Here is a 27,184-nt window from a genome sequence, read left to right on the forward strand (position 1 = left end):
TTGATAATGGCAGAGTATCCTGTTGTATGGATCTGCCATTCCCTTAAACATGAACTTTTAAATTGCTTCTGGTTTTTGTCTTTTTACAAATAGTGTGGCACTGAACTATATTAAACATGTTTATGTACGTTCTAAGATTTTTATAGGATAGCTTCCTACAATTGGATTACTGGGCCTAAAAGTTCATGCCCTGAAATTTAGTTAGATTCAGCAAAGTACTTTCTCAAAGAGTGGTACGATTTACTTCCTCACTAACAAAACAGGAACGTGCCCGCTTCCCCCACGCTCTCAATAGCACAGAAGGCTAGGCTCGTTGCCAATTTAACCGATGAAAAATTTGATATCTGTGTTGGCTTAATTTGCATTTCCATGCTGACCAGCGAGTTGGAGTTGAATATCTTTTCATGTTTACTGGCCATTTGCAATTCTGCTTCTTTGAATTCACAACCCATTCTTTATAGGGTCGTTTGTCTTTTTTTTATTAATTGGCTAGAAATCTTTTCTTCTACGTCTTTTTTTTTCTCTGGCTTATATGGATAATGCATGTTCACTTTAGAAAACTCATATAGGCAAAACAAGATTAAAACTGTCCATATTTCTACCCACACAGAGATAAAATTTTTTTTGGCATATGTCTTGTTAGTAGCATCAATGATGAGATAAACTAATTGTATTTGTTCTGTTTTATCACCTCTCCAATTCACTCAGCACCATAGCCTTGGCATTATTCTATACTTTTACTACTCATCCATAACTCAAAATAAATGGTGAATCAAAGCAGAGCTGCTCAGTCAGCTTCCTCTCATAGATTTCATATCTTATACTGGATCATGATGACTATGGAGATACAAGGACATGGCTTTTTGTTGATAAGTGGAAAACTGCAGGAAGAAAATTGACAGGAACCTTAACTGCAATTACGTATGCAAACAGGCTCTGTTCTTCTAAATATTTACATGTATTATAATCTTCACTGAAATTCCATAGAATGAGTACTATTATTAACCCATTTAATAGAAGAGGAAATGAATGCAGCAATCTAGTCAGAGGATCTTAGTATCTGTTCAGTCTGCCTAACGGAAGTACAAAAGCACCAATGAAATTATTTGCACTTGGGTTGGTGTTTTCTGAATTATTTTTCTCAAGACCATTTCCCCCCAACACATTGCAGGGATTTTAAACAGATACTTTTTTCATTACTTAAATAGAATAAATACAAAAGAATATTTATGATGAGATGGTTGATTGGCATCACTGACTCAATGGACATGAGTTTAAGCAAGCTCCAAGAGATGGTGAGGAACAGGGAATCTTGGCCTGCTGCAGTCGATGGGAGTGAAAAGAGTTGGACACGACTGAGCAACTGAACAACAACTAAGAATTGTCTCAGTACTATTTAGTTATTCACTCAATATTTTCATATTTGTTTGCACATAATTTGGGTTTGTTTTTTTTTCCATGAATTTCCTATTCTGTAACTTTGTTCAACTATCTAAGCCAGTACCAAAATCACTATCTTAGGAGCTATAGCTTTATAACAATTGTTGATAGTGGTTAAGGCCCACTCAATATATATTAAGTGCTTAGAACAATGTTTAAAAGTGAATAAATGTTATATGAATCTTCACTATTATTATTAAAAGTCTTGGCTATTTTTGTGGGTTTGTTTATTTATTTTTTGTTATCCATATAAACTTTAGACTCAGTCAATATGAATAAAATAATTTTGCTGAGATTTTGACTGGATGTTCAATAAACATTGAAACCAATCTGGAAAAAAAGTGAAAATACTTATATGAAAGTCAAAGTGTTAGTTGCTCAGTCATGTCCAACTATTTGCAACCCCATGGACTGTAGCCAGGCTCCTTTGTCCATGCAATTCTCCAGGCAAGAATAGTGGAGTGGGTAGCCATTTCCTTTTCTAGGGGATCTTCCTCACTCAAGGATCAAACTTGGGTCTTCTGCACTCCAAGCGGGTTTGCAGGGAAGCCACAGAGAAGAAACTGATAATTTTCATTTTTTTACATCTTTTTAAAATGTCTTCAATCAAAAGTTTTAAATTTTCTACACAATGATTGTATATATCTTTTGTTAGATTAAATCTATTTATTTATAATTTTAATACTCTAATAGTGTATAGTTTAAAAAAATACATTCATAACATGTAGCTAGTGTATAAAGGCAAATTGATATTTCTATATAGAATTTTTTCCCTAGAAACTTGGTAAAATCCTTTTATTTCTAATAATTTACAGTGGATTAATTTAGAGTTTTATTTATTAGAATATATATTAATAAGTTTTTAAATGCTTATATTTAAACATTTTTACATTTTAGTTTCTTAAAATTCTTAAAAATTCTTAAACAGATGGGAATACTAGACTACCTTACCTGCCTCCTAAGAAATCTAATGTGAATACCAGACCACCTGACCTGCCTCCTGAGAAATCTAACAGTTGGAACCAGACATGGAACAACGGACTGGTTCCAAATTGGGAAAGGAGTACGTCAAGGCTGTATATTGTCACCCTGCTTATTTAACTTATATGCAGAGTACATCATGCCACATTCTGAGATGGATGAAGAACAAGATGGAACCAGCGTTGCCAGCAAAATATCAATAACCTCAGATATGTGGATGACACCACTCTTATGGGAGAAAATGAAGAGAAGCTAAACAGCCTCTTGATGAAAGTAAAAGAGGAGAGTGAAAAGGTTGGCTTAAAACTCAACATTCAAAAACAGAAGATAATGATATCTGGTCCCATCACTTCACAGCAAATAGATGGGGAGAAAATGGAAACATTGAGAGACTATTTTCTTGGGCTCCAAAATCACTGCAGATGATGACAGCAGCCATGAAATAAAAGATGCTTGCTTCTTGAAAGAAAAGCTATAAGAAACTCAGACAGCATATTAAAAAGCAGAGATATTACTTTGCCAACAAAGGTCCATCTAGTCAGAAAGCTATGGTTTTTTTCCAGTAGTCATGTATGGGTGTAAGAGTTGGACTAAAGAAAGCTGATCGCTGAACAAGAATTGATGCCTTTGAACTGTGGTGTTGGAGAAGACTCTTGAGATTCCCTTGGATTGCAAGGAGATCCAACCAGTCCATCCTAAAGGAAATCAGTCCTGAATATTTATTGAACAGACTGATGCTGAAGCTAAAGCTAAAAAACTTTGGCTACCTGACTCAATGATCAACTCATTGGAAAAGACCCTGATTCTGGGAAAGGCTAAAGGCAGGAGGAGAAGGGGACAACAGAGGATGAGGTAGTTTGATGGCATGACTAACTCAATGGACCTGAGTTTGAGCAAGCTCCAGGATTTGGGGATGGACAGAGAAGCCTGGCATGCTGCAGTCCATGGGTCACAAAGCTTCAATGGGTCAGGAAGCTTCCATAAGACTCTTATCCTTCGCCATCAGAGGGCAGACAAATTGAAAACCACAATCACAGAAAACTAATCAATCCAGTTGTGCGGCACTGGAGCAGCCAGTGGTGGCTGCGCGGTGCTGGTAGGCCAAGAAGAGATACCCCACATCCAAGGTCTAGAGCAGCGGCCTAAAGGAGATACCCTAGGTCCAAGGTCAGGAGCAGTGGCTGTGCTTTGCTGGAGCAGCCATGAAGAGATACCCCACATCCAAGGTACGAGAAACCCCACTAAGGGAGTAGTCACTGAGAAAGGGCATTAGAGGGCAGACAAACTGAAACCACAATCACAGAAACTAGCTAATCTGATCACATGGACCATGGCATTGTCTAACTCAATAAAACTAAGTCATGCCCTGTGGGGTCACCCAATAAGGACAGGTCCTGGTGCAGAGTTCTGACAAAATGTGGTTCACTGGAGAAGGGAATGGCAAACCACTTCTTGCCTTGAGAACCCCAAGAACAGTATGAAAAGGCAAAAAGATAGGATACTGAAAGATGAACTCCCTAGGTGGGTAGTTGCCCAACATGCCACTGGAGATCTATGGAGAAATAACTCCAGAAAAAATGAAGGGATGGAGTCAAAGCAAAAACATCACCCAGTTGTGGATGTGACTGATGACAGAAGCAAAGTCTGATGCTGTAAAGAGCAATATTGCATGGGAACTGGAATATTAGGTCCATGAATCAAAGCAAATTGGAAGTGGTCAAACAGGATATGGCAAGAGTGAACGTTGACATTCTAGGAATCAGCGAACTAAAAGGGACTGGAATGGGTGAATTTAACTCAGATGACCATTATATCTACTACTGCGGGCAGGAATCCCTTAGAAGAAATGGAGTAGCCATCACAGCCAACAAAAGAGTCCAAAATGCAGTACTTGGATGCGATCTCAAAAATGACAGAATGATTTCTGTTTGTTTCCAAGGTAAACCATTCAATATCATAGTAATCCAAGTCTATGCCCTGACCAGTAACACTGAAGAAGCTGAAGTTGAAGGTTCTATGAAGACCTAAAAATTCTGTAAGTAGAACTAACACCCAAAAAAGATGCCCTTTTCTTTATAGGGAACTGGAATGCAAAAGTAGGAAGTCAAGAAATACCTTGAATAACAGGCAAGTTTGCCTTGGAGTACAGAATGAAGCAGGGCAAAGGCTAATAGAGTTTTTCCAAGGAACACACTGGTCATAGCAAACACCCTCTTCCCACAACACAAGAAAAGACTCTATACATGGACATCACTAGATGGCCAACACCAAAATCAGATTGATTATGTTCTTTGCAGTCAAAGATGGAGAAGCTCTATACAGTCAGCAAAAACAAGACCGGGCGGTTACTATGGCTCAGATCATGAATGCCTCATTGCCAAATTCAGGCTTAAATTGAAGAAAGTTTGGAAAAGCACTAGACCATTCAGGTATGACCTAAATCAAATCCCTTATGATTATACAGTGGAAGTGACAGATTTAAGGGACTAGATCTGATAGACAGAGTGCCTGGTGAACTATGGACAGAGGTTCATGGCATTGCACAGGAGACAGGGAGCAAGACCATTCCCAAGAAAAAGAAATGCAAAAAAGCAAAATGACTGTCAGAAGAGGCCTTACAAATAGCTGTGAAAGGAAGAGAAGCGAAAAGTAAAGGAGAAAATGAAAGATATTACTGTTTGAATGGAGAGTTCCAAAGAATAGTAAGGAGAAATAAGAAAGTCTTCCTCAGTGATCAGTCCAAAGAAATATAGGAAAATAATAGAAGGGGAAAGACTAGATATGTCTTCAAGAAAATTAGAGATACCAAGGGAACATTTCATGAAAAGATGGGCTCAGTAAAGGACAGAAATGGTATGGACCTGACAGAAGCAGAAGATATCAAGAGGTGGCAAGAATATACAGAAGAACTGTACAAAAAAGATCTTCACAACCCAGATAATCACAATGGTGTGATCACTCATCTAGAGCCAGACATCCTGGGGTCCGAAGTCAAGTGGGCCTTAGGCAGTTTCACTACCAACAAAGCAGAGGAGGTAATGGAATTCCAGTTGAGCTATTTCAAATCCTAAAAGATGATGCTGTGAAAGTGCTGCACTCAATATGCCAGCAAATTTGGAAAACTCAGCTGTGGCCATAGGACTCAAAAATTCAGTTTTCATTCCAATCCCTAAGAAAGGCAATGCCAAAAAATGCTCAAACCACCACACAATTGCACTCATCTCACACGCTAGTAAAGTAATGCTCAAAATTCTCCAAGCCAGGCTCCGGCAATACATGAACCATGAACTTCCAGATTTTCAAGCTGGTTTTAGAAAAGGCAGAGGAACCAGAGATCAAATTTCCAACATCTGCTGGATCATCAAAAAAGCAAGAGAGTTCTAGAAAAACATCTATTTCTGCTTTATTGACTATGGCAAAGCCTTTGACAGTGTGGATCACAATAAACTGTTGAAAATTCTGGAAGAGATGGGAATACCAGACCACCTGACTTTCTTCTTGAGACATCTGTATGCAGGTCAGGAAGCAACAGTTAGAACTGGACACGGAACAACAGACTGGTTCCAAATCAGGAAAGGAGTATGTCAAGGCTGTATAGTGTCACCCTGCTTATTTCACTTATATGCAGAGTACATCCTGACAAATGCTGGGCTGCATGAAGAACAAGCTGGAATCAAGATTGCCAGGAGAAATATCAATAACCTCAGATATGCAGATGACACCACCCTTATGGCATAAAGTGAAGAAGAACTAAAGAGTCTCTTGATGAAAGTGAAAGAGGAGAGTGAAAAAGCTGGCTTAATACTTAACATTCAGGAAACAAAGATCATGGCAACTGGCTCCATCACTTCATGGCATATAGATGGGGAAACAGTGGAAATAGTGGCAGACTTTATTTTTTAGGGCTCCAAAATCATTGCAGATGTTGACTGCAGCCATGAAATTAAAAGATGCTTACTCCTTGGAAGGAAAGTTATGACCAACCTAGACAGCATATTAAAAAGCAGAGACATTACTTTGCCAACAAAGTCCATCTGATCAAGACTATGGTTTTTCCAGTGGTCATGTATAGATGTGAGAGTTGGACTATAAAGAAAACTGAGCGCCGAAGAATTGATGCTTTTGAGCTGTGGTATTGGAGAAGACTCTTGAGAGTCCCTTGGACTGCAAGGAGATCCAACCAGTCCATCCTAAAGGAGATCAGTCCTGGGTGTTCATTGGAAGGACTGATGCTGAAGCTGAAACTCCAATACTTTGGCCACCTGATGCGAAGAACTGACTCATTTAAAAAGACCCTGATGCTGGGAAAGATTGAGCGCAGGAGGAGAAGGGGACGACAGAGGATGAGATGGTTGGATGGCATCACTGACTCAGTGGACATGGGTTTGGGTAAACTCTGGGGGTTGGTGAAGGACAGGGAGTCCTTGTGTGCTGTAGTCCATGGGGTCCCAAAGAGTTGGCCACAACTGACCAACTGAACTGAACTGATATTTTAGTTTGCTTAAAATGAATTTTCTCACTGCATTGACATTTGTTTCTAGTGCAATGTAGAACAGATATTTTAACCAGCAACCATCTTTGTTTCACAGTGGCCTGAAAGAAATGCTTACCTTTAAGTCTGATATATATTGCAGTCATTTTGCACACGTTTGATTACTTTTAAGGAAATTCATTCCTGTTCATAGTTTTCTAGGATGGTTTTAAAATTATAAATAGATTTGAATTTTATCACATATTTTTTTCTGTAGCTATTGAGATAATCATGTGAATTTTCTCCCTTTTAACTGTTTATATGATAATTTACAGTAATTTATATATTTCTGGTTCAATCAAACTTGCTTCATTGAGATAAGCCCCAAGTGTCATTCCATGTTCACCTTTCTTAGGCCTAGTAGGATTCAACACGTTAATATTTTGTTTGGTGCTTTGTATCAGTGCTCATGAATAAGATTAGCCTGTAATTTCTCACACTGGCCTTTTAATATCAAGGTTATGCCTGTCTCATAAAATGAGTTGAGAGGCTGTTCCTTTTTTTGCTATGGTCTATTATATTTTAAGACCTTTTCTCCAAACACTTCCCATTTTTTAAAAGCCACTTTTGGAAGGTCTGCTTTTTTCCTATGCACTGAAGACCAATCTGAATGTAATGTTGGTTAGCAATTCTATAGTTAAAATGGAAATTAGGAGTCTTTTTGACTAATTAGGTTTCAAACAGCTTTTGGTTGCACAGTATATTCATGGATGTTAGGATGGCATTGTCACAATTAAGGTTTTTGAAAAAATCCTTTCCAAGAGGTTGTTTCCCATCAACAAACAGAAGTAAAATTAAATGCCCGATTAACAAACATAATGTCCTCTTTAATAATTCTCAGCACTCTGGTAATTCTGCTAATATTACTGTGCTATCTGCAATTCTTTCCTTTTGTTTCATGTTTTGAATAATTCAATTAAAAGTCTGACAAAGCAATAACAAGGGATTAAATGTTGTCAAATTGTAACTCGAAATAAAAACATAAGCTCTTTGGGAGTATTTATTAAAAATCTACAATGCCTTTTCAAGTGTATGAGGTTCTTGGATTCTCTAAAGTTAACTGCTTAGCCGAGTTATCCCGTTTCCTCTTTTGTGCCCAATTCCAATAAATGAAGAAAATAAAAACGTGTAAAACGGAATGACGTTCTAGCAAATAGACCACTTGGGAAAGACTCTGAAATGTCTCTACCTGGCCTATACTGAAGGAAGGATGATGCCTTCTTTTCCCCTGTATTGTGAAAAGATGGATCAGTTATACGATGAGTCCTGGACAGTAGGGTCTATAATTGTGACCCTTTATCTGGAAGCTATTAAGGTACAAGACAAGGTGGAGGATATAAAAAGGAATGTGATATAGATCTACTCTTTACTAAAGTAAAGTAGTATTTCCTCTAGTTAATGGAGGTAGGACAAGAGTCACTTTCATGCATAAACTAATCTCATCTGGTTGATGGGCCTAAGGCAGCCAGGAGAATACGTCAAGGAGTGTATGGATCAAGATGTCAGCACCACAGGATTCATACCACCTATACAGATACAACTCGGCGCTCATCAGGGTCTTCCCCCATGGCTAAGCAGTAAAGAATCCACCTTCAATGCAGGAGCTGCAGGAGATATAGTTTTGATCCCTGGGCTGGGAAGATCCCCTGGAGGAGGGCATGGCAACCCACTCCAGTATTCTTTTCTGGAGAATCCCATGGACAGAGGAGCCTGGCAGGCAACAGTCCATAGAGTCAAAAAGAGTCAGACACTACTGAAGCGACTTAGCACACACACACGCTGCTCTCATCAGATTTAATGATGAAGAAGGATACAGTGAGGAAATCACTTATTTTTACATCAGGATTAAAAATAAAGTAATACAATCGGGCATGATTTAAAAGCAGGAGCTATGGAGTAGTGGTGAAATGGGCAGGCCTGCAGACAGACACTCTGACTCTGAGGCCTAGCTTGGCTAGTTTTTAGCTGCTGGATTTTGCACAAATTGTTTAACCTTTCTATGCTTCTGTTTCTTTATCTGAAAAAATCAGGAACATGGTAATGCTAGCTCAGAGGGTTGTTTGAAAATTAAATAACATAATCTATGCAAAATGTTAATACATGTCTTGGTATATAATGAAATCTCATAAAAAACAAGATCTATTTGTTACTGCCAATGTATAGCAAACTATAAATTCTTAAAAAAAATCAGTGATGATTTGGGTTTCCCTCACAGTGCAGTGGTTCTAACTGTACTTCCAATACAGGGGGCATAGGTTCAGTCCCTGGTGAGGGAACTAAGATTTTACATGCTATGTGGTGCAGCCAAAAAAAAAAAAGTGATGATTCCACAAGAATAAGAAACCATGAGACACATTCACACAAGAAAAATGCTAAGGACTCAAAAAAAGAAGAAAAATATAATTAAAGAAATAAAAAGAAATTAAATGAACTTGGGCACACTCTGCGAGATGGTGAGGAACAAGGAGGCCTGGCATTCTGCAGTCTACGCGGTCAGGAAGAGTCAGACATAATTTAGCAACTCAACAACAAATCATGAGACTTTTTTTTTTTTTTAATTCTTGTGACATAAAAGTAATCTCAGACCTGGGACTGCCCCCCTTGAGAGCTGGAGAGGAAGGTAAGAATGACAGGAAAGGGTGACTGAAAAAGAAAGGAAGTCATAAGGAAATTACAACTTCCTTTTTAACTAAGGAAATTAAACTTTGTTATAATACTGACTGGGGCACTGGTGGTGAGAAGGAAGAAATTAAATATTCAAATATAAGATTTAGCCCAAAATATGTTACCTAAAAGCTTACTAATACGAAATGTACCCCTGTATAATATTTATAAAGTTATTTTTAAAATAATACTATAGCCCTCTATATTTACCAACTTTCTCTATTTTTATGTTCACAACTTATACCAGAATGTGGGTTGCCCAAGCCAATTTTATTTTTACTCATCTACATATAAGTAGATGATTTTTGTAGGCAACTATTCCACCTGACAAATTCAAAGGTGATCTGAAAGTTTGGGTTCAGGAGTTAGCAAAATAAACTAACTGATAAAATAATAGCTTATTTTTGATGATTTGTTTTAAGACTACAAGCTTTGTAATAAGACTGGCACCAGTCAATAAAGGCTCAGGAAGAACTAAGCTTCAATTATTAGTGATGTTATAAGTCACAAAATAAGGAGAAAATATATGACAATTTTTTGTCATTGTTTTATATGCTGATTTAAAAAATGTTAGCATTTAGTCAACTATTTATATCATGAGTGGAATCTGGTTGGTAAAAATGCAATAGGAGATTCGAAACAGATTGATACTGTCAATTTTTACAAATCAGGGCATCGTGCTATTGACACACAAAACAGAAGCAATGCCCAGCCAAGGCAGAACCATTTAGCAACGAGACGACTAAAACTCTAGAGGGTGAAATGGGTTCACCTAATAAAAAAAGTCAGTTTTGTTTGATGAATCAGTTATAAAAGCCCTGCTTTTTAGGAACAAATCTGTGGGAGGTTTCCTGAACTTCTCCTCTTCTATTTTGTCACCAAAAATATTTTCCTGCGGCATCTGTTAAGGATGCAAGTGTCCTAGTTACCACATTTCCTTATTTACTTTCAGTCTATTATCTCATTTTCACTTTCACAACATCTTCACAGCTCTTTATTTATATATGTTCCTCCCTCCTCTTCTCCCAACTTAGAAGGACAATATTAAAAATACAAGGGTGAAATACGTGAGAAAATAACATGAACATTGTAATGCATCGGGAAGCTGACAGGACAACTGACTTATTCTTGTGGCTACATTGTTGTTTAGTCGCTAAATTGTGTCCTACTTTTTCAGATCCCGTGGACTATGTGCTACACTATATTACAAGTTTGAGAGTTTACACTGAAAACCCAATTAGTAGAAATAAGAGTTGTTCCAATGGCATGTGTAAAATGATATTAATAGGACCAGTGTTTCTTGAAACAAATTATACAGGAAAAAAGTTAAGGGACAGAATTCAGAGTGGCATGAAAAGAAAAGTAAAATAGAATAAAAGAAATATAAATTTGGAGACATGAGGAAGAGTAGGGAGATTAAAAATATACGGGAAATGAATATAGAGATAGAAAAAAATCATTTAAGTGGCAAAAAGCAATATACTTATTTCTGAGCTACTGTTACAATTCTTATTTTAAATAACAAGTACAATTCAAAATAGCAATGACCCTGGAATACAATGAAATAAATAGACAATGGAAATATAAACACACAATAGGGACAGAAACATAAAATCAAAGGTGATTTAGGAGAAACCAAATTAGAATACCATTTACAAAAAAATAAAGAAGTAAAAAAGGGAAAACATTTAAAAGAAACAAGAAGTAAATACTACAAAAGGAAAAGTTTTGTAGATTTTGATTTAATTCATTAATATTTAATAAATATACATATTAGTACATTAAACTCAGCTACAGTAAATATTAAGAAAATCATGATCACAGCAGAGGTGAGAGTATTGTTTATATTTATCTTTAAATGCAACTCAAAAATGAGATTGGAGAATCTGGTATATTCTTGAGTGCTCACTGCCAAGGAAATTTGAGCCTCCTAATTCAATTTAGGAAGAAAATCAGAAGTTCTTTGTAAATAAGTCTGAATAAAAAACAGGAGTGCTAGATCCAAAATGATCAAGGAAGAGAAAATGGAGAAGGTGGAATGACAAATAGCAGTATGTGACCACAGAAAGAGGAAAGAAATTGGGAACACGGGACATAACTAAATTAAAGAACACAAAAATGCAGAAGAAAGCTGATAGTGTCCAGTATCTTCAACACCATCCTCACTCCTGCCTTGTAATAGTTGCTCAGTTAATAACTAATGAACTAATTAAGCAAATGGGTGTTTCAACTACCAAACAATCATTTCAGGCTGTGTTCATCAATGGAAAAAGGATGAAGGAAAAGCAAATCAGTAGATTTGCCAGGAATAGTGTCAAAATGACTGCCACTTTGGAATAATAGACCTATTCTTGGAGAAAGATGAAAACACTGAATAATCTGAAATTAGGAACAAAAACATACAGATTCTTTGTGACTTGATCTACAGGGAAGAAATAGGTCTTCACTGTTCTCAAAGCACTATTCTACTGGTTGCTTCAATTGCTTTTTTTTTGTCACCAACCTTGGCACTCCTCTGGCCATATGTGTGGGATTCTTGGAACGAAAATGAATATTACATACAGTAAAGTACACCTATCCTGAAGGGAAAATGACAACCACATAACACCACGCAAAAGAATGCCAACAAAAAAGAGAATTTGTTTTTGCATTTTATGAGACGATAAGCAGAAAGAGAAAGAAAAGTAAAGCGAACGACTGGGTGACAGAAAAGAGCGAGGCTCACAACACACAAGACCAAGAGAAGGGGGTGGGGAGCCCGCTAAGGCAGAAACAAGATAACAAAGGGACAAAACCAGCAGCAGAAAAGCACTGTCAGACACAAAACCCTCAAAACAATAGATAGGGAAAAAGGAACAAGATGACAGGAACAGAGCAGCACGGAATCTAGTAAGAAAAAGAAACAAAAATTTCAAATAATGGATTTTCTAACACCCCCGCTGTTCCGCCAGTGCACTGTGTCACAGCCTCACGGAACAGTGCATAATTTATTATGGTCACTCGCTGCCAGGCTGTTACAAAGGGCAACAGCTATACGAAAATACTCCCCACCGTTGGATGGCTTAATGATCTACCCTTTGTAGAGGGTAGGGCTGTGGAATGGCAGGCGAGGAGAGAACCACTTACAGGCAGGATGGTGTTATGCATATTTAGTGCTCTCCACCATGTGAAAGAAGGGTGAATTAACTCTGGGGGCACCTCTGTGGCGGGGGGTGTTTCACCCCTCTCCAGCGTCTCCTGGATAATCGCCATCTATCAGGGACAGTTTCTGAATGCCTGGTATCACACACTGCTTCCTTTAGGGGAGGGATGATGTAAAAATTGGAATGATGAAAAAATAGATTTTTAGAATAAAAACAGTCCTTGAAAATTAGCATTAATGACTGTAATACTGCATTATATTTTAGTCACGTCTGGCGATTTAACAAAGAACTGTTAGGGTTCCTCTTTATAATGAATTTGGATTCAGGAAAAATAAATAGGACATAAAAATAAACATCATTAAAATCACTTTTACCATTCATTTTCAGGAACACGGCCTTTTCAGTAGTAGTATTTATATAGAAGAGCTTTCATTACTTTCACAAATAGCACTGTCTTCAAAGACAGATACATCAGTAAGATAGGTATTCATTTCTATGGTCAGTAAAGCCAGGGATTACTTCTTTCAAATTCTTTTTTGAAAGACATTAGTACCCGAGGTTGGGAGCAGAGGTTCATGAATCAGATGCCCAGGATTTAGATCCTGATGCTACCCTTTGTGTGCTGTGTGGCCCTGCCACATTACTCACACTGGGTTCTCCCCTTTGTAAAACAGGAATTAATAATCCATACACCATAGAGTTGCAGTGTGGATTGCATGAGTTAGACCTTGAGTCAGAACATGGCAAACAGCAAGGCAGGTTTCACTGATTGTGTGAAAGTGAAAGAGCAGTTGCTCAGCTGTGTCTGACTCTTTTTTATCCTACAGACTATAGCCCACCAGGCTGCTTGGTCCATGGGATTCTCCAGGCAAGAAAACTGAAGTGGGTTGCTATTCCCTTATCCAGGGGATCTTCCTGACCCAGGGATCAAACCCAGATCCCCTGCATTACAGGCAGATTCTTTACTGTCTGAGCCACTAGGGAAGCCCAATCAGTGATTTGTACCTATTCTCAAATAACGTGGGGGATATTCAGGAAGCATTTGTAATCCAGAACTTTCTATCATTAGGTGGTGGGCATGGAGACAGGAGATAATAATGTCCTTAATCCTTCTGGAGGCCAAGCTGAGGTGGTATACTTTTTATTCCCTTCCCTCTTTCCTGGGTACATACCTTGCTTATACAGGATAGCAAATGTGCAAAAGGAAGTCGCAGTCAGACATTTTGACATTTTTCATCTTTCAAACACCTACAGTGACATGTGGAAATGCTTATTCTTACAAAATGATTAGTGAGTTCCAAAAATGGAATATTTGAAAAGGAGGTAGGTTCCTGCCCAGGGCACAGGGAATTAGGAATAATATGTATGTGTGAGTAGTATGTACTTTTAGACAAACATGTTTAGAATGGATTTGAGACATATTGAAGAAATCATGGCATCTGGTCCCATCACTTTATGGCAAATAGATGGAGAAACAGGGGAAACAGTGGCTGACTTTATTTTGGGGGGCTCAAAAATCACTGCAGATGGTGACTACAGCCATTAAAAGGTGCTTACTCCTTGGAAGGAAAGTTATGACCAACCTAGACAGCATATTGAAAAGCAGAGACATTACTTTGTCAACAAAGGTCCATCTAGTAAAGGCTATGGTTTTCCAGTGGTCATGTATGGATGTGAGAGTTGGACTATAAAGAAAGCTGAGCGCCAAAGAATTGATGCTTTTGACCTGTGGGGTTGGAGAAGACTCTTGAGAGTCCCTTGGGCTGCAAGGAGATCCAACCAGTCCATCCTAAAGGAGATCAGCCCTGGGTATTCATTGGAAGGACTGATGCTGAAGGTGAAACTCCAATACTTTGGCCACCTGATGCAAAGAGCTGACTCATTTGAAAAGCCCGATGCTGGGAAAGATTGAGGGCAGGAGGAGAAGGGGACGACGGAGGATGAGATGGTTGGATGGCATCACCGACTCAATGGACATGAGTTTGGGTAAAGTCCCGCAGTTGGTGATGGACAAGGAAGCATGGCATGCTGCGGTTCATGGGGTTGCAGAGTCAGACACAACTGAACAACTGAACTGTACTGAACTGAACTGAAGAAATCAGGCATATGAAACCTAAAATATTTGTGGTGCAAAGACAACAAAAATCAGAATAAGGAACTGTGATTGGTTTTACAGGCAAGTAAAATGACCTAAAATGTAAGTTCTTAAGCTACAAAAAATCAAGAACTGCTTTACTGAGTCATATTCATAAATCACTCTGCTCCAGACCTTCTTAATCTGAATAGCACAAAAATCCATTTTGCATGAAGGCTTAATTCATCAAATTACTCATTCATTCACTCATTCATTCATATCTTTATTAACCTGTCCAAAATATTTACTGAGCCTATAATGTGTCAGAATGACATTAATCCTGGGTGTTCAGTGTAGAGTAAGTCACTGTAGCCATAGTTCCTTTGTCTGTAATGTAGATGTTTATCTTCCCCCTCAAAGCTGATTGAGGAGTGGATGTGATTCCATGCACAGAAAGACCTAGCACATTGCCTAGAATAATATGGGCACTAAGTAAAATAAACTCAATTTCTACTGTTCATTAAAAAACTTTATGAATTGATTATCTTGGTATACATACACACACACACATACACACACACATACATACATACATACATACATACATACATATTAGTGGTATAAAATCTGCCTACCAGTGCAGGAGAGGTGGTCTTGAACCCTGTCCCCTGGAATAGGAAATAGTAACCTACTCTAGTATTCCTGCCTGGAAAACTCTATGGACAGAGTAACCTAGCAGGCTACAATCCATAGTGTTGTAAAAAGGCAGACATGACTGAGCATGCAACACACACACACACACACACACACACACACACACACACATCTATATATCTAGATATATCATGGTAACTTTATAGCCACCTCAAAAATATAATTCCTTATTTACTATTAGGAAAACTGTACACTTCACTTTACCATGTCTATCCTTTCTATTGAGAGAATAAATATTTGATACATTTTATACATCTTTAAGTTTTTAATTGTTTAAAATAAGCATGGCTCCCTTTAGGGGAAAGCTTTTAATAAGAGTTTAATAATAAGAAATGGAGAAAATACCAGAATCACAGATATCAGTGGATGGACCAGGACTGGAAAGGTAAAGGTCTCCTAAGAGCTGGAATTGCGTCTGCTTATGTGCAGTGTTAAGTCGCTTCAGTCATGTCAAACTCTTTGTGACCCCATGGACAGTAGCCCACCAGGCTCCTCTGTCCATGGGATTCTCCAAGCAAGAATACTGAAGTAGGATTATAAACCATTTATTTGTCTGAGGTGAGGTCATCAGATGAATAAAGAATGCTTATCTGTTCTGTGTAAGAATGCATCATTCACTACATCACGGAGCAAAGGAGAGTGAGGCAGAGAGTGAGAATGCTGAAAATATCTGTTTTCCTGGATCCAGACAATCACAAAGTCAACTTTAACCTTGTATCATCAATTACACGGGGAATATATCTGTCTTAGTTTACAATACCAGAATTTTGGCAAAAGCTAGAAGGCTAAGAACTATCTTTCCACTTGTTTCTTCCTTAGAACCTCCATACAATTTACCTTCAGATGCTGTTCAGTGTGATCCTTATCTTTGGCATATGTATTTCTCTCTCTCTACCACCGTTTTCCTAATCTAAGATACAAAGCACTGATATTTCTTACTTGAACTATTTATTGTAGGAGATTTTAGACTGTCTTCTCAAGTCTATTCCCATGTTCCTCTATTCTGTTCTTTCAAAATGAAAATATATGCTTATCATATCTACCACTATCACCAGTCAACTCACCACTTATTATTTGTGGGGTTATTTATCCAATATATCTCTACTTTACTAAATGGAAAGCTATGGGAGGACAGAGAGCATGTCTATTTTTATCACTGTATTCTTAGCATTTCACACAGTTCTTGGTACATTGTGCTATGCTCAGTCGTGTCTGACTTTCCCCAACCCCATGGACTGTAACCTGCTGGGACCCTCCGTCCACGGAATTTTCTGGCAAGAATACTGGAGCAGGTTGCCATTCCCTACTTCAGGAGATACTCCCAACCCAGCGATGGAACCCACGTCTTTTGTGCCTCCTGCATTGGCAGACAAATTCTTTACCACTGTACCACCTAGGAAGCCCTTGGACATAGTAGATACTCTAAAAATTTATTGAATGAATGAAAGTAGAGAAATAGTTGGTGATTTGGGGAGTGCCAAATAGGCTCTCTAGAATCTACTTCTCCTAAATAAAAAGGCTATTCTCTAAAAGTTTGAGACAGGTGCAGGATACAGAAGAAGAATCAACAGTGAACAAGGAAAGAGGAAGAGAGAACACTAGAAGTGAAGAGAACTGACTGCTCCTTCACACACTAAAGCATAACTATAGGGAAAACAGGAGTGGAATGCATACTATGGTGTTGCCATGCAATTTCTTAAGAAGAGAAAAATCTTGGCAATTGAAAACTGGTAACAGAAATCACAGTTGATAGAGGACTAGAAATTTTACAAAAAAGACAAAAACATCTGTCTGTTCTTTTTTGATGAGTGATTAGCATACAGAAAATGTAACCACATTTGCAACTTGACCTATCAAGACTTTTAAAGCTGGATACACCCAGGAATAACAGAGAGTTGAATAAACACTCAAACCATTAACTCTAGAAAAAGTAAAATAGCAAATATTATGAGAAAAGAACTAAAGATATTCAAGACATCTAAAAGTGGTTAAAATTGACAGTCATCTTAAAGTTGATATCCCTTTAAACAAAACTTTCTTTACAGAGTATATATTCATTAATCACATTGTTACTTGATTAATTAATTTTTTTGATGAAAGAACAAAAGCATCATTAGCTCCAAACATGAGTGTCATTAAGATTTCTGCAACGTAATTGACAACAAAACAGACTTCATGTTTATGTAGCATCCATGATTCCCAGTAAGGACCACTTCATGTGTTTGGGGGTGGGGGGTGCCTAACAGTTCTCTGGGAACGTAGCTGCCAAATGATGGTAACAAAAGCCATAGACGTTTCAATTTTGAATCAGTACTCCTAGGCTGTAAATGTTATGATTTGTTAAATCTATTTTCTTTGACTTTTGTGGGAAGAGGGCAATATTTTCACCTCTAGTCAGACAAACCTATGTACCGCCTTCCTAACATTGCTCCCCTATTCCCAGCTGGAAGACTTAAACTGATTGTACTTTAAAGATTACTTCTACCCCAGTGAGAAATGTGTAAAACCTGTCTCTGAAGTAGAAGTTGCTTTAATTTTACAGTCTTCTTAGAAGTGGTGTCTCTTATACCTTCCCTAGATTCCCCTTATTTATTATTCTCTCTCTTGCTTTATCTTGAACTCTGCTGCCTCTGAGTCTCTTAGCTCCTGAGTTCTTATTAGATTTCTGTCCAATCTTGCTTTTTAACTCCAAATTCAGTGTCCTTTTACCTGGGTCTTTCATCCATTTTAACATCAAATTCAAGCCCTGTTTGCTAGTTCTTCCAAATATTCTAGGCTAGCTGGATCCTATGACTGGACTCTCCATTTCTTTGCCAATATTTCTATTTTAATAATTACGGTTCCCAACTTTGTTTCCATTTCACACTGCTGATACCTATTTACTCAACGACATTATGCTTTACAAATTGTATGATATCACAGACTAAGTTCACAGCCTCTCCCTCACCTTACTCGCACATCCCTCTCTACAGGTCAAAGATTTTTTAGTTCATCTTTGTGCCCAAGTCAACAGACATATAGGAAACTCTCAAATTTACTGTGGTGTGACCATCTGAAAGTGATTCGTAAAAAAATTTAGAAATGCTATTGCTGCTTTATTTCAGCATAAGTATAATAAAAACCATGTTAAGTTTAAAAACACATATTTCGATGTTCTTCCTGCAACTATTCACCAGGTGGTACACCTATTTGCATAACATAATTATTTTTTAAATGACAGATACATGATTGTTATTATAGATAGCAACAATGATATTTCCCGATCTAGAACTAACATCTCAGTTAGTTAGATTTAAAGGATGTTGCTTTCTCCTAAACATTTATAATTTTTAAAAGAAAGCAATCATTTTTATATCATTAGCCAGTATTAATAACTAAAATTGAAAAACTCATAGAGAACCAGCTTAAGGCAAAATATTGGCAGTTGTAGAAATGCCTCTTACAGATCTCCTACAGTTATCTACTTATCCAAGCACCCATGTCTATGCAAATGGCTGAGAATTAAAATCAAATAAAAAGTTAGGCAACATAATATAGTGTAAAGCAAATATTTCTTTTTAATCAGAGATCCTTTTTCTCATAAACAAGTTGATAATCTATTTTAAAGCACTTCCAAAATTGTATCACCAAAAGGAAAATAAAAGAAGGCAGGCTAAGTAAAATGTGTTTGGGTAATATCGGATTTTAGTCGCTTTTGGCAGGAACTTATATCATGCAGCCATTTCTTGCCTCTCTTCCAGGAATGAGGTTATTTTACAGTGCAGCGATTTCCAAACCTATGATGTCTCAGGGATCAATGCACAGAGGCAAACCTAGCCTGGCCCATGTTTAGCCAATCAGCTCACAGACCTCAAGTACAATTTTCCAGCCTGAACTTACATTCATCCATGATGATTAAAGCAAAATTACGCATCACATTCAGGAACAAAGCAGCACTTTGACACCCAAGTTTCTTAGAGGAGGCAAGAGTCAGAAAGGGTGAGAAGAATCAAGAACCTAAAATAGAGGAGGTCTCGTGTGCACACATCTAACCAGTATCAAAAAGGAAATCTAACTCAGCAGTGATCCTCACCTTAGATCCCCCAAGACATACCAGAGAGAGCACTGTGGCTTCAGTTTGTTGTATTTTTACCACTGATGGGGCTCCTATGTTTGTTTCTTCTTTGTTAAGATTTCTCATATTCCCAAGTGCCTTCATTTCACCCTCTGGGGTATATAGAAGTGCCATGACTAGTCAGGTGTTTTGGCTTTAAAAGTAGTATCTTTATACTGTCCTCTCCACAGACATGCCATGGGAACCAGATGGAGGCAGAGCTGTGGTCTTTGTTCCCTAGACCTTGTACAGTATATGAGATAGAAGGACTGTTAGCCCAGCTGCTGGAAAAAGGTTTTATTTCCCAAGGGAAAGGATAGCACATCTGGGGCAATGTGGTCCTCATACTTAGTTTTGGATTCTCTTCCTGGTGACAGACATCTGCTCTCTGGCAAGGGAAAGAGCAATAATCTGTGTTTTTTGAAAGAAATGTTGGCATGTTGTAACAGAAACAAACATTCTTTTCTCTTTTTAAAAAAAAGATACCAAGTTTATGCAAATTAAATTTGGACACAGAACAGATCATGAGGGAAATATCAAAATCTTGCTTTAGGTGATATTAATATAAATCAATACTTATTTAAGATCACTGAACATATAAGATTTACCAATTTAAAATCTGTTTGTTTAAATCCATTTGTTTTGCCTAGCTAAATCATCATAAAAGCAGGACTGTATATGTGTATTTCCTGATGGTAACTGTTAAGATTGAGTTGAATATTCCAGTGTTCAGAAATTCTATGTAGAGAATGTATGTAAACAAATGGCTAGGGTTGTGAGAAAGCAAGACATAGCAAGTGATGAGAGTGGTGCACCATCTTTATTCAGGATTCTGCTCTGACTGTAAAGTTACAGCAGTTTTCCCTCCAATTATACACTATCATTTTGGAATTTTCCATTCAAAGGAATTGTTACTGAACTAGTTGGGCAGTGTTTAGCAATCACACCTATGATGAAGGCCAAATCATGGCTTGCAAATATGGAACAATGAGAATCCCTCAAGGGCCAGATAAACAACATCTTCGTAACTTCTTAGAATTTTCAGGTAAAGAAATCCAAATTCATTGACAGTGATTCTGTCTCTAGGTCACCACAGATTGAAATGAGAGTGTGTATATAGTGTCCATCTTTAACCTGTTCATATATAACATATTATTTTTTCTTTATCATGGACAATTTAATTGATAATATATACCCAACTGTGAAGAGGGCTGAGCGCTGAAAAATTGATGTTTTTGAACTGTGGTGTTGGAGAAGACTCTTGAGAGTCCCTTGGACTGCAAGGAGATCCAACCAGTCCATTCTGAAGGAGATCAGCCCTGGGATTTCTTTGGAAGGAATGATGTTAAAGCTGAAACTCCAGTACTTTGGCCACCTCATGCCAAGAGTTGACTCATTGGAAAAGACTCTGATGCTGGGAGGGATTGGGGGCGGGAGGAGAAGGGGACAACAGAGGATGAGATGGCTGGATGGCATCACTGACTCGATGGACGTGAGTCTGAGTGAACTCCAGGAGTTGGTGATGGACAGGGAGGCCTGGCATGCTGCGATTCATGGGGTCACAAAGAGTCAGACACGACTGAGTGACTGAACTGAACTGAACTGACCCAATTAATGAATTAGAGGCCATCCAACATAGAATTATACAGGTGAATTTTATTTGAATAATTTCAGTTGAAAAGATATGAATTCCAGGTGGAGAGAATAATGGTATTCAAAAAGGTACAGAGTAGGAAGTTTCCAGGGCAACTGACTGACTTGTTCAGTTGACTGGAGATTTGATTACACCACATGACATAGTAGAAAATACTGGCCAGAACACGGGGGGTCAATGACAAGGGCATTACAGGCATTGGCTCCGCTAGTTGGTTAGCTCAGATTAAGGCTATTTAGATCACTTCCCAGTCCCATATTCCTGTCCTCTAAATAAGGAGGTTGAATTGGGAAACCTTCATGGTTCCTTTCAATTCTGAGAGTCTGTGCCACATCATTGACTCAAAGCAAAGAAGAAAACATCTGGTATGAAAAATAAGAAGAAGCTTTAAAAATGTATGCTTTCTGAAGGCAAGGACAAAAAATCATCTTAAGGAGTTATGTAACTAGTATTATAAAGTCCTGTGGAACATGTTGCCTCCTGCTCTTCTTTTTTGCTATGTGGAAGATAAAATAGGAAGGTAGGAAGACAAGGCAACTTATCCCATACTCCACACCCTACTCCCTACTATCTTTCTTTTGGTAGCTGATGGAGGGTCTAAGAAGTAAGAGTACTTCTGGCTGAAGAAGGCAATCTAGAGAATCTTCAATGTCAAGAACCCAGAAAATTAGCAAAAAGCCTGGGAAGGCTTGGTTTCAATATTTTAAGGTTGAATCAGAGAGGTACATTGGAGAAGGCAATGGCACCTCACTCCAGTACTCTTGCCTGGAAAATCCCATGGATGGAGGAGCCTGGTAGGCTGCAGTCCATGGGGTCGCGAAGAGTTGGACACGACTGAGCTACTTCACTTTCGCTCTTCACTTTCATGCATTGGAGGAGGAAATGGCAACCCACTCCAGTGTTCTTGCCTGGAGAATCCCAGGGATGGGGGAGCCTGGTGGGCTGCCGTCTATGGGGTCGCACAGAGTCGGACACGACTTAAGTGACTTAGCAGTAGCAGTAGTGGAGAGGTACATACTGATAAAATCTGTATTGAGTGAGCACTTATCCTTGGTCAAATGTTTGCAGCTGTTTACGTGTACCACATAGAGGGTTAAAGGAGCCTAATGAAGCTCTAGTTCCTTGCTGCCACATGTCAGTATAGGTCAAGTGTGGCCATACCTTCTTCATTTCAAGAGATGAAAGAAGTAGATTTTTTTATTTTTTTTTGTCCAGCCACCTGTTTTTAAAATGTTGGCAATAATTTAAAAAACAAACACAATAACAATAGACAGCTATTCAAGGCCTTTTCAGCTCCTGTGTGAATCTAGGTTAGGAGGTTCTCTGAAGTGGAAGTAAAAATATTCAGCGCAATTCTGAAAGGACAGAAGAAGACTATTTACTTAATGCCCTACAGACACTTAGCATTTTAGAAAAGAAGACTTCAGAGAGGTGCCATTTCATCTGCACTTTATAGAATTTATTATAGTTCAAGTACTTTTATAAAGTAATATGCTGTCACAGAAATTAGTTTACATAGATTGCAGGTAGACAACTTTAAATTTGATTGTCAAGACATCAGCGCTCCCTCATTCCCGAGAGACAGAACACTTACATAGAACGTTCAGGTTTGTTTGGGAGTTTAGAGCTTAATCCTGCTCTTAATTTTAATTTAATAATGATAATATTTACACTAACATTCGAATACTGATTTCTTGGGAACTGCTCTCTGCACCTTCCCTATATTCAGGCTTGCATGCTAACTAAAGCTCAGGCCTCGTAGCCACTGACAGATTCGTGACCTGGGAAACATGGAAGATCAGGTTTTTTGTTTCTTCTTTTTTAATTTGTTAAATGGAATGGAAACTCATCCTACTTCAGAGGATTGTTATGAACTGAAGAAAAGTCGGAAAAAAAATTCATGTTGTAATATAACTCTGACTCTTTGAACTATATGCCACCCAAACTAGAACGTCTTTTTACCTTTGCTCGAGCATCAAGTTCATTGGGTGAAACCACTAACTAAAATGGAAAAAATGTGATAGAAGAGCAGGCTGACATATTAAAAGTACAAGGGTTCTATTTTAACTATGTAAAGTACGAAATGTCTATTAAACCAAAGTGTTTTAAAACAACTGATAGTTAGATATTCATCAAATAAGTAAAATACCAAAAAGTGAGCAGAATTGATTTGTGTAAAAAAAAAAAAAAGACATTAAATAAATAAAACATTGACTTTCATGCAAGCCAAGAAAATGTTAATGCTTTTAAAAAGAATAACATAATATGCAATTTTTATTTCTTTAGTTGTTCTTATTTTACCAATGGTCTTTATGAATAGTTTAAAAATGACATATTAGTTTGCTGCCTATAATGTTAGCATTTAAAGAATATTACAGCTGGATGGGGATTTAGAGACCATCTAATTCAAATTCCATATTAGAGAGATGGAAACTGATGCTTTAGGAGAGTAAGTGGCTTGATCAAGGTGACAAAGATGGTTGATGGAAAGAATAAAGAATGAGATTGCCTTTAAACACTTAGCAAGTGTCCTGCTAAGTGTTTAAGATTTTATATGAAGTTTCACCATGCAGGGAATACACAATTCAAATTCCCAGGTCAGCTTGAGATTTTATTTATTTCTATAAATTCCATAAATATATATGATGACTCTATGTCATAAAGGTTATAGCCTTTTCTATTCCTATACTTCACAACTTTTAGTCACTATGGGAACATATATAGAGTTTAAATTTACATGTGTATGTTTAAATATATACAGCTAATTAAACTCAGGTATAAAAGCAGTGTATTTCACTTAGTTGATATTTGTAAGAAAATATTTGAGATAAAGAAGAAAAAAATGTTTAGAGAGGAAAATGTATTGTATTACTATACTCTGCTTATACTCATCTTAGGGAGCTAAAATCATTATGATTTCTAGAAATACCAGAAATGGTCACAGTACAAGAGAATGTTTCTAATGGAAAAATATTCTAGCCATGGGACTAATGTCAGTTTGATTCATTGATGAAGCAAACGTTTCTCAGGCTCTGGTGATACACATAGCTCTTTACTTAGGACAAAGGGAGCTTTTAGCAAACGGGATGCAGATCATACTATGATGAGGAAGACAAACTGGAATGGCTCCTCGGTCTCCCAACACTGGGTACAAATTCCCTATCCCACCAACTTGCGAGTGTTTAAGACTATAAACCTTAGGGAGGGAGGAAGAAGCAATGGGAACAGGAGGCAGAGAAAAGGAAATAGGAAGTAAAGGAGAAAATGAATAAGCCCCAGATGTCTTCGCGCCCACTCTAAAAATTCAGAGGTATAGTTAAGTTTTTTCCCAGTGTGCTAATATTCTTCCTTCCCGATATCTAAAATATTGAACATGCATGTGTCCCGAGGCACAGTAATCATTTAAATTATGTTGGAGCAAACTAATTAAATTAGCTTTATTTTTCAATTATACAATGTACAAGAGAATATAATTCAAAAGAAAAATTCCAAAGTTGGCTAGTAGAATTGGTTATAGTTTTAGAGATTATAACTAATAAGAGAAATGGAAATGCTTCTAAGTTTCCTTCAGTCTAATACATAATAGTTTTGGGAACATATGTTTTCCATGAGTTTTAGAAATCTTAATGATAACTGACTGAAAAATTTTAGCACTTGCATCCTCATTCAGCCAAAGGCTGTTTTATGCAGCTAAATAACTCTGGGGAGGATCCACCTAAGACATTTAACAGCTGGGTAAGTTTTGAGGTGTTCACAGAGCAGAAGTCCGCTCTAAAAAATAAACTTATAGCTGGGTAACATTTTCAAAATAATTGCCATATTTGTGGCAAGAAATACATATGAAAATACATCTTTCTTTTAAAACTTAGTCAATAGATTCAAATTTTCCATTGTTGTTTTAATCCATGTAACTAAAAGATATTTGGGAAAGGTGTAAAGAGAGAAACTCGACTCCCTCGGGCTCTGCTCCAGGTGTCCTTTAAAGAATGTTCCTTGTTTTAACCGAGTTATCTGTCATGACACACTGACTGCTGCCTAATCACATGACTTATAAAAATTGTGATGTAACATAATGGTGTTTTCCCTCTACAGGTAATTCTGAGGCTTCTTCTGTTACCACACTGAACGATCTTCTGGATAATCTGCTGTGAGCGGAGTAGAGAGTACACTTGAACAACGTTTGACTTCTCCTGCTGCTACAAAAGAATGGTTTCTTCCCAGTCACAAACCTATCCTGAATGTTAATTAAATATTTACAAGGTACTTTAAAATCCTCCCTGAATGCTAATCCGAAAATAGCAACCTACGTTCATTTGAATAAGCAGAAATTTCTGCCTGTCCAAATTAAGTATCTCTGGCCTCTGAGTTTAATTCAGATAATTCTATGACTTGGGGGGGAAAAAAAAAAAGAACTGACTACCTACTATGTATAAAGCTCCATGTCAGATGTGGAAATAAAACTAAACTTTCTAGGACTAGGAAATTTGTCATAAATTACAACAATTTGTATTATTTAATTCACAACAATTCCCTCTGGGCTTAAAAGCTAAATTAGATGCAAAATCCTCACCTTTTTAGCATTAAACTTTTACATTGTTCCTTAACATATAACACTGTATCTAGTTACATAAAGATGCAGTATTTTCTCCATATTAATACAGATTTCCACATTTTATTCATGAAGTTTCTGAAAGAGTTTTAGCGTGAAGGTTCCATTTATTGTATCAAAAAATAAAAATATCATCAAAGTCTTTTTGCAACTCCCAAAACACAGTTAGAGAATAATGATCATATGCTAAAAAATGTAAAATGCAATTTGTGCTGTGCCCCATTTACTACAAAATCACTACGAACAATGCATTTTGTACAGTATATTGCTCCAGGGAAAGTGGATCAGCATCAGGAATGAATAAAGAACATTGCATTTGAAATCAGCTAATTCTGCCTCAGCGCTTTTAAAAACTATTTGTTATGATATTACCTCCTGTCAAGCACATAATGTGATATTTTCCTCAATAAAAACTAAACAGTTGCTGTAATTTCAGCTTCTCTAATTTTCTACTTTTTAAGCACTAAATATTTAAACAATACAGACCTGGAAGTCTCAAGCCAGTCATCTGATCTTCCCATCTTCTTGCCTAAAGTAGAGTATCCGTACAGGGGCCTGCTCTGTCACAGACATACATAACGGCAGCTGTTGAGGTCCTTACCTGCCCACAAGCCAGGCCCATTCCTCTTTCTCCCATGCCATGCGGACACGATAAATTCAACTCCAGGGCATCTGCTCCAGAAGCCTTTAAGATGAGGAAGGAAAATGAAAGAAAACACAAAGTTTTAATTGTGTACTAACAGGTTTTCACCACTGATAATACAATATAGGTCACATTTGACAAATTTTAACTACTGTTTTCTGCACCACGGCTATTTTATGAGGTATATTCTGACTCTCAAATGAGGGTATCTATACAAGGATAATTCAGTTCAGTCACTCAGTTGTGTCCAACGCTTTGTGACCCCATAGACTGAAGCTCGCCAGGCTTCCCTGTCCATCACCAACTCCCAGAGCCTACTCAAACTCATGTCCATCGCATCAGGGGTGCCATCCAACCATCTCATCCTCTGTCGCCCCCTTCTCCTCTCGCCTTCAATCCTTCCCAGCATCAGGGTTTTTTCCAGTGAGTTGGTTCTTTGCATCAGGTGGCCAAAGTATTGGAGCTTCAGCTTTAGCATCAGTCCTTCCAATGAATATTCAGGACTGATTTTCTTTAGGATTCACAGGTTGGATCTCCCTGCAGTCTTCTCCAACACCACAGTTCAAAAGCATCAATTTTTGGAACTCAGCTTTCTTTATAGTCCAACTCTCATATTCATACATAATTACTGGAAAAAC

At 37.7% G+C, this 27,184-nt stretch overlaps 1 protein-coding gene across 1 annotated transcript in view; it reads right to left on the reverse strand.

Annotated features, from left to right (window-relative positions):
• Positions 1 to 27,184, reverse strand: part of DPYD (dihydropyrimidine dehydrogenase) — a 930,457-nt gene that overhangs the window by 290,295 nt on the left and 612,978 nt on the right. Inside the window, exon 16 of the mRNA XM_004002217.5 lies at positions 26,505 to 26,588. Within this exon, the coding sequence (XP_004002266.3) occupies positions 26,505 to 26,588 (84 nt within the window). The remainder of the gene's footprint in view (positions 1 to 26,504; positions 26,589 to 27,184) is intronic.

The sequence above is a fragment of the Ovis aries genome, chromosome 1, assembly GCF_016772045.2.
Source record: "Ovis aries strain OAR_USU_Benz2616 breed Rambouillet chromosome 1, ARS-UI_Ramb_v3.0, whole genome shotgun sequence".
Classification (NCBI taxonomy): domain Eukaryota; kingdom Metazoa; phylum Chordata; class Mammalia; order Artiodactyla; family Bovidae; genus Ovis; species Ovis aries.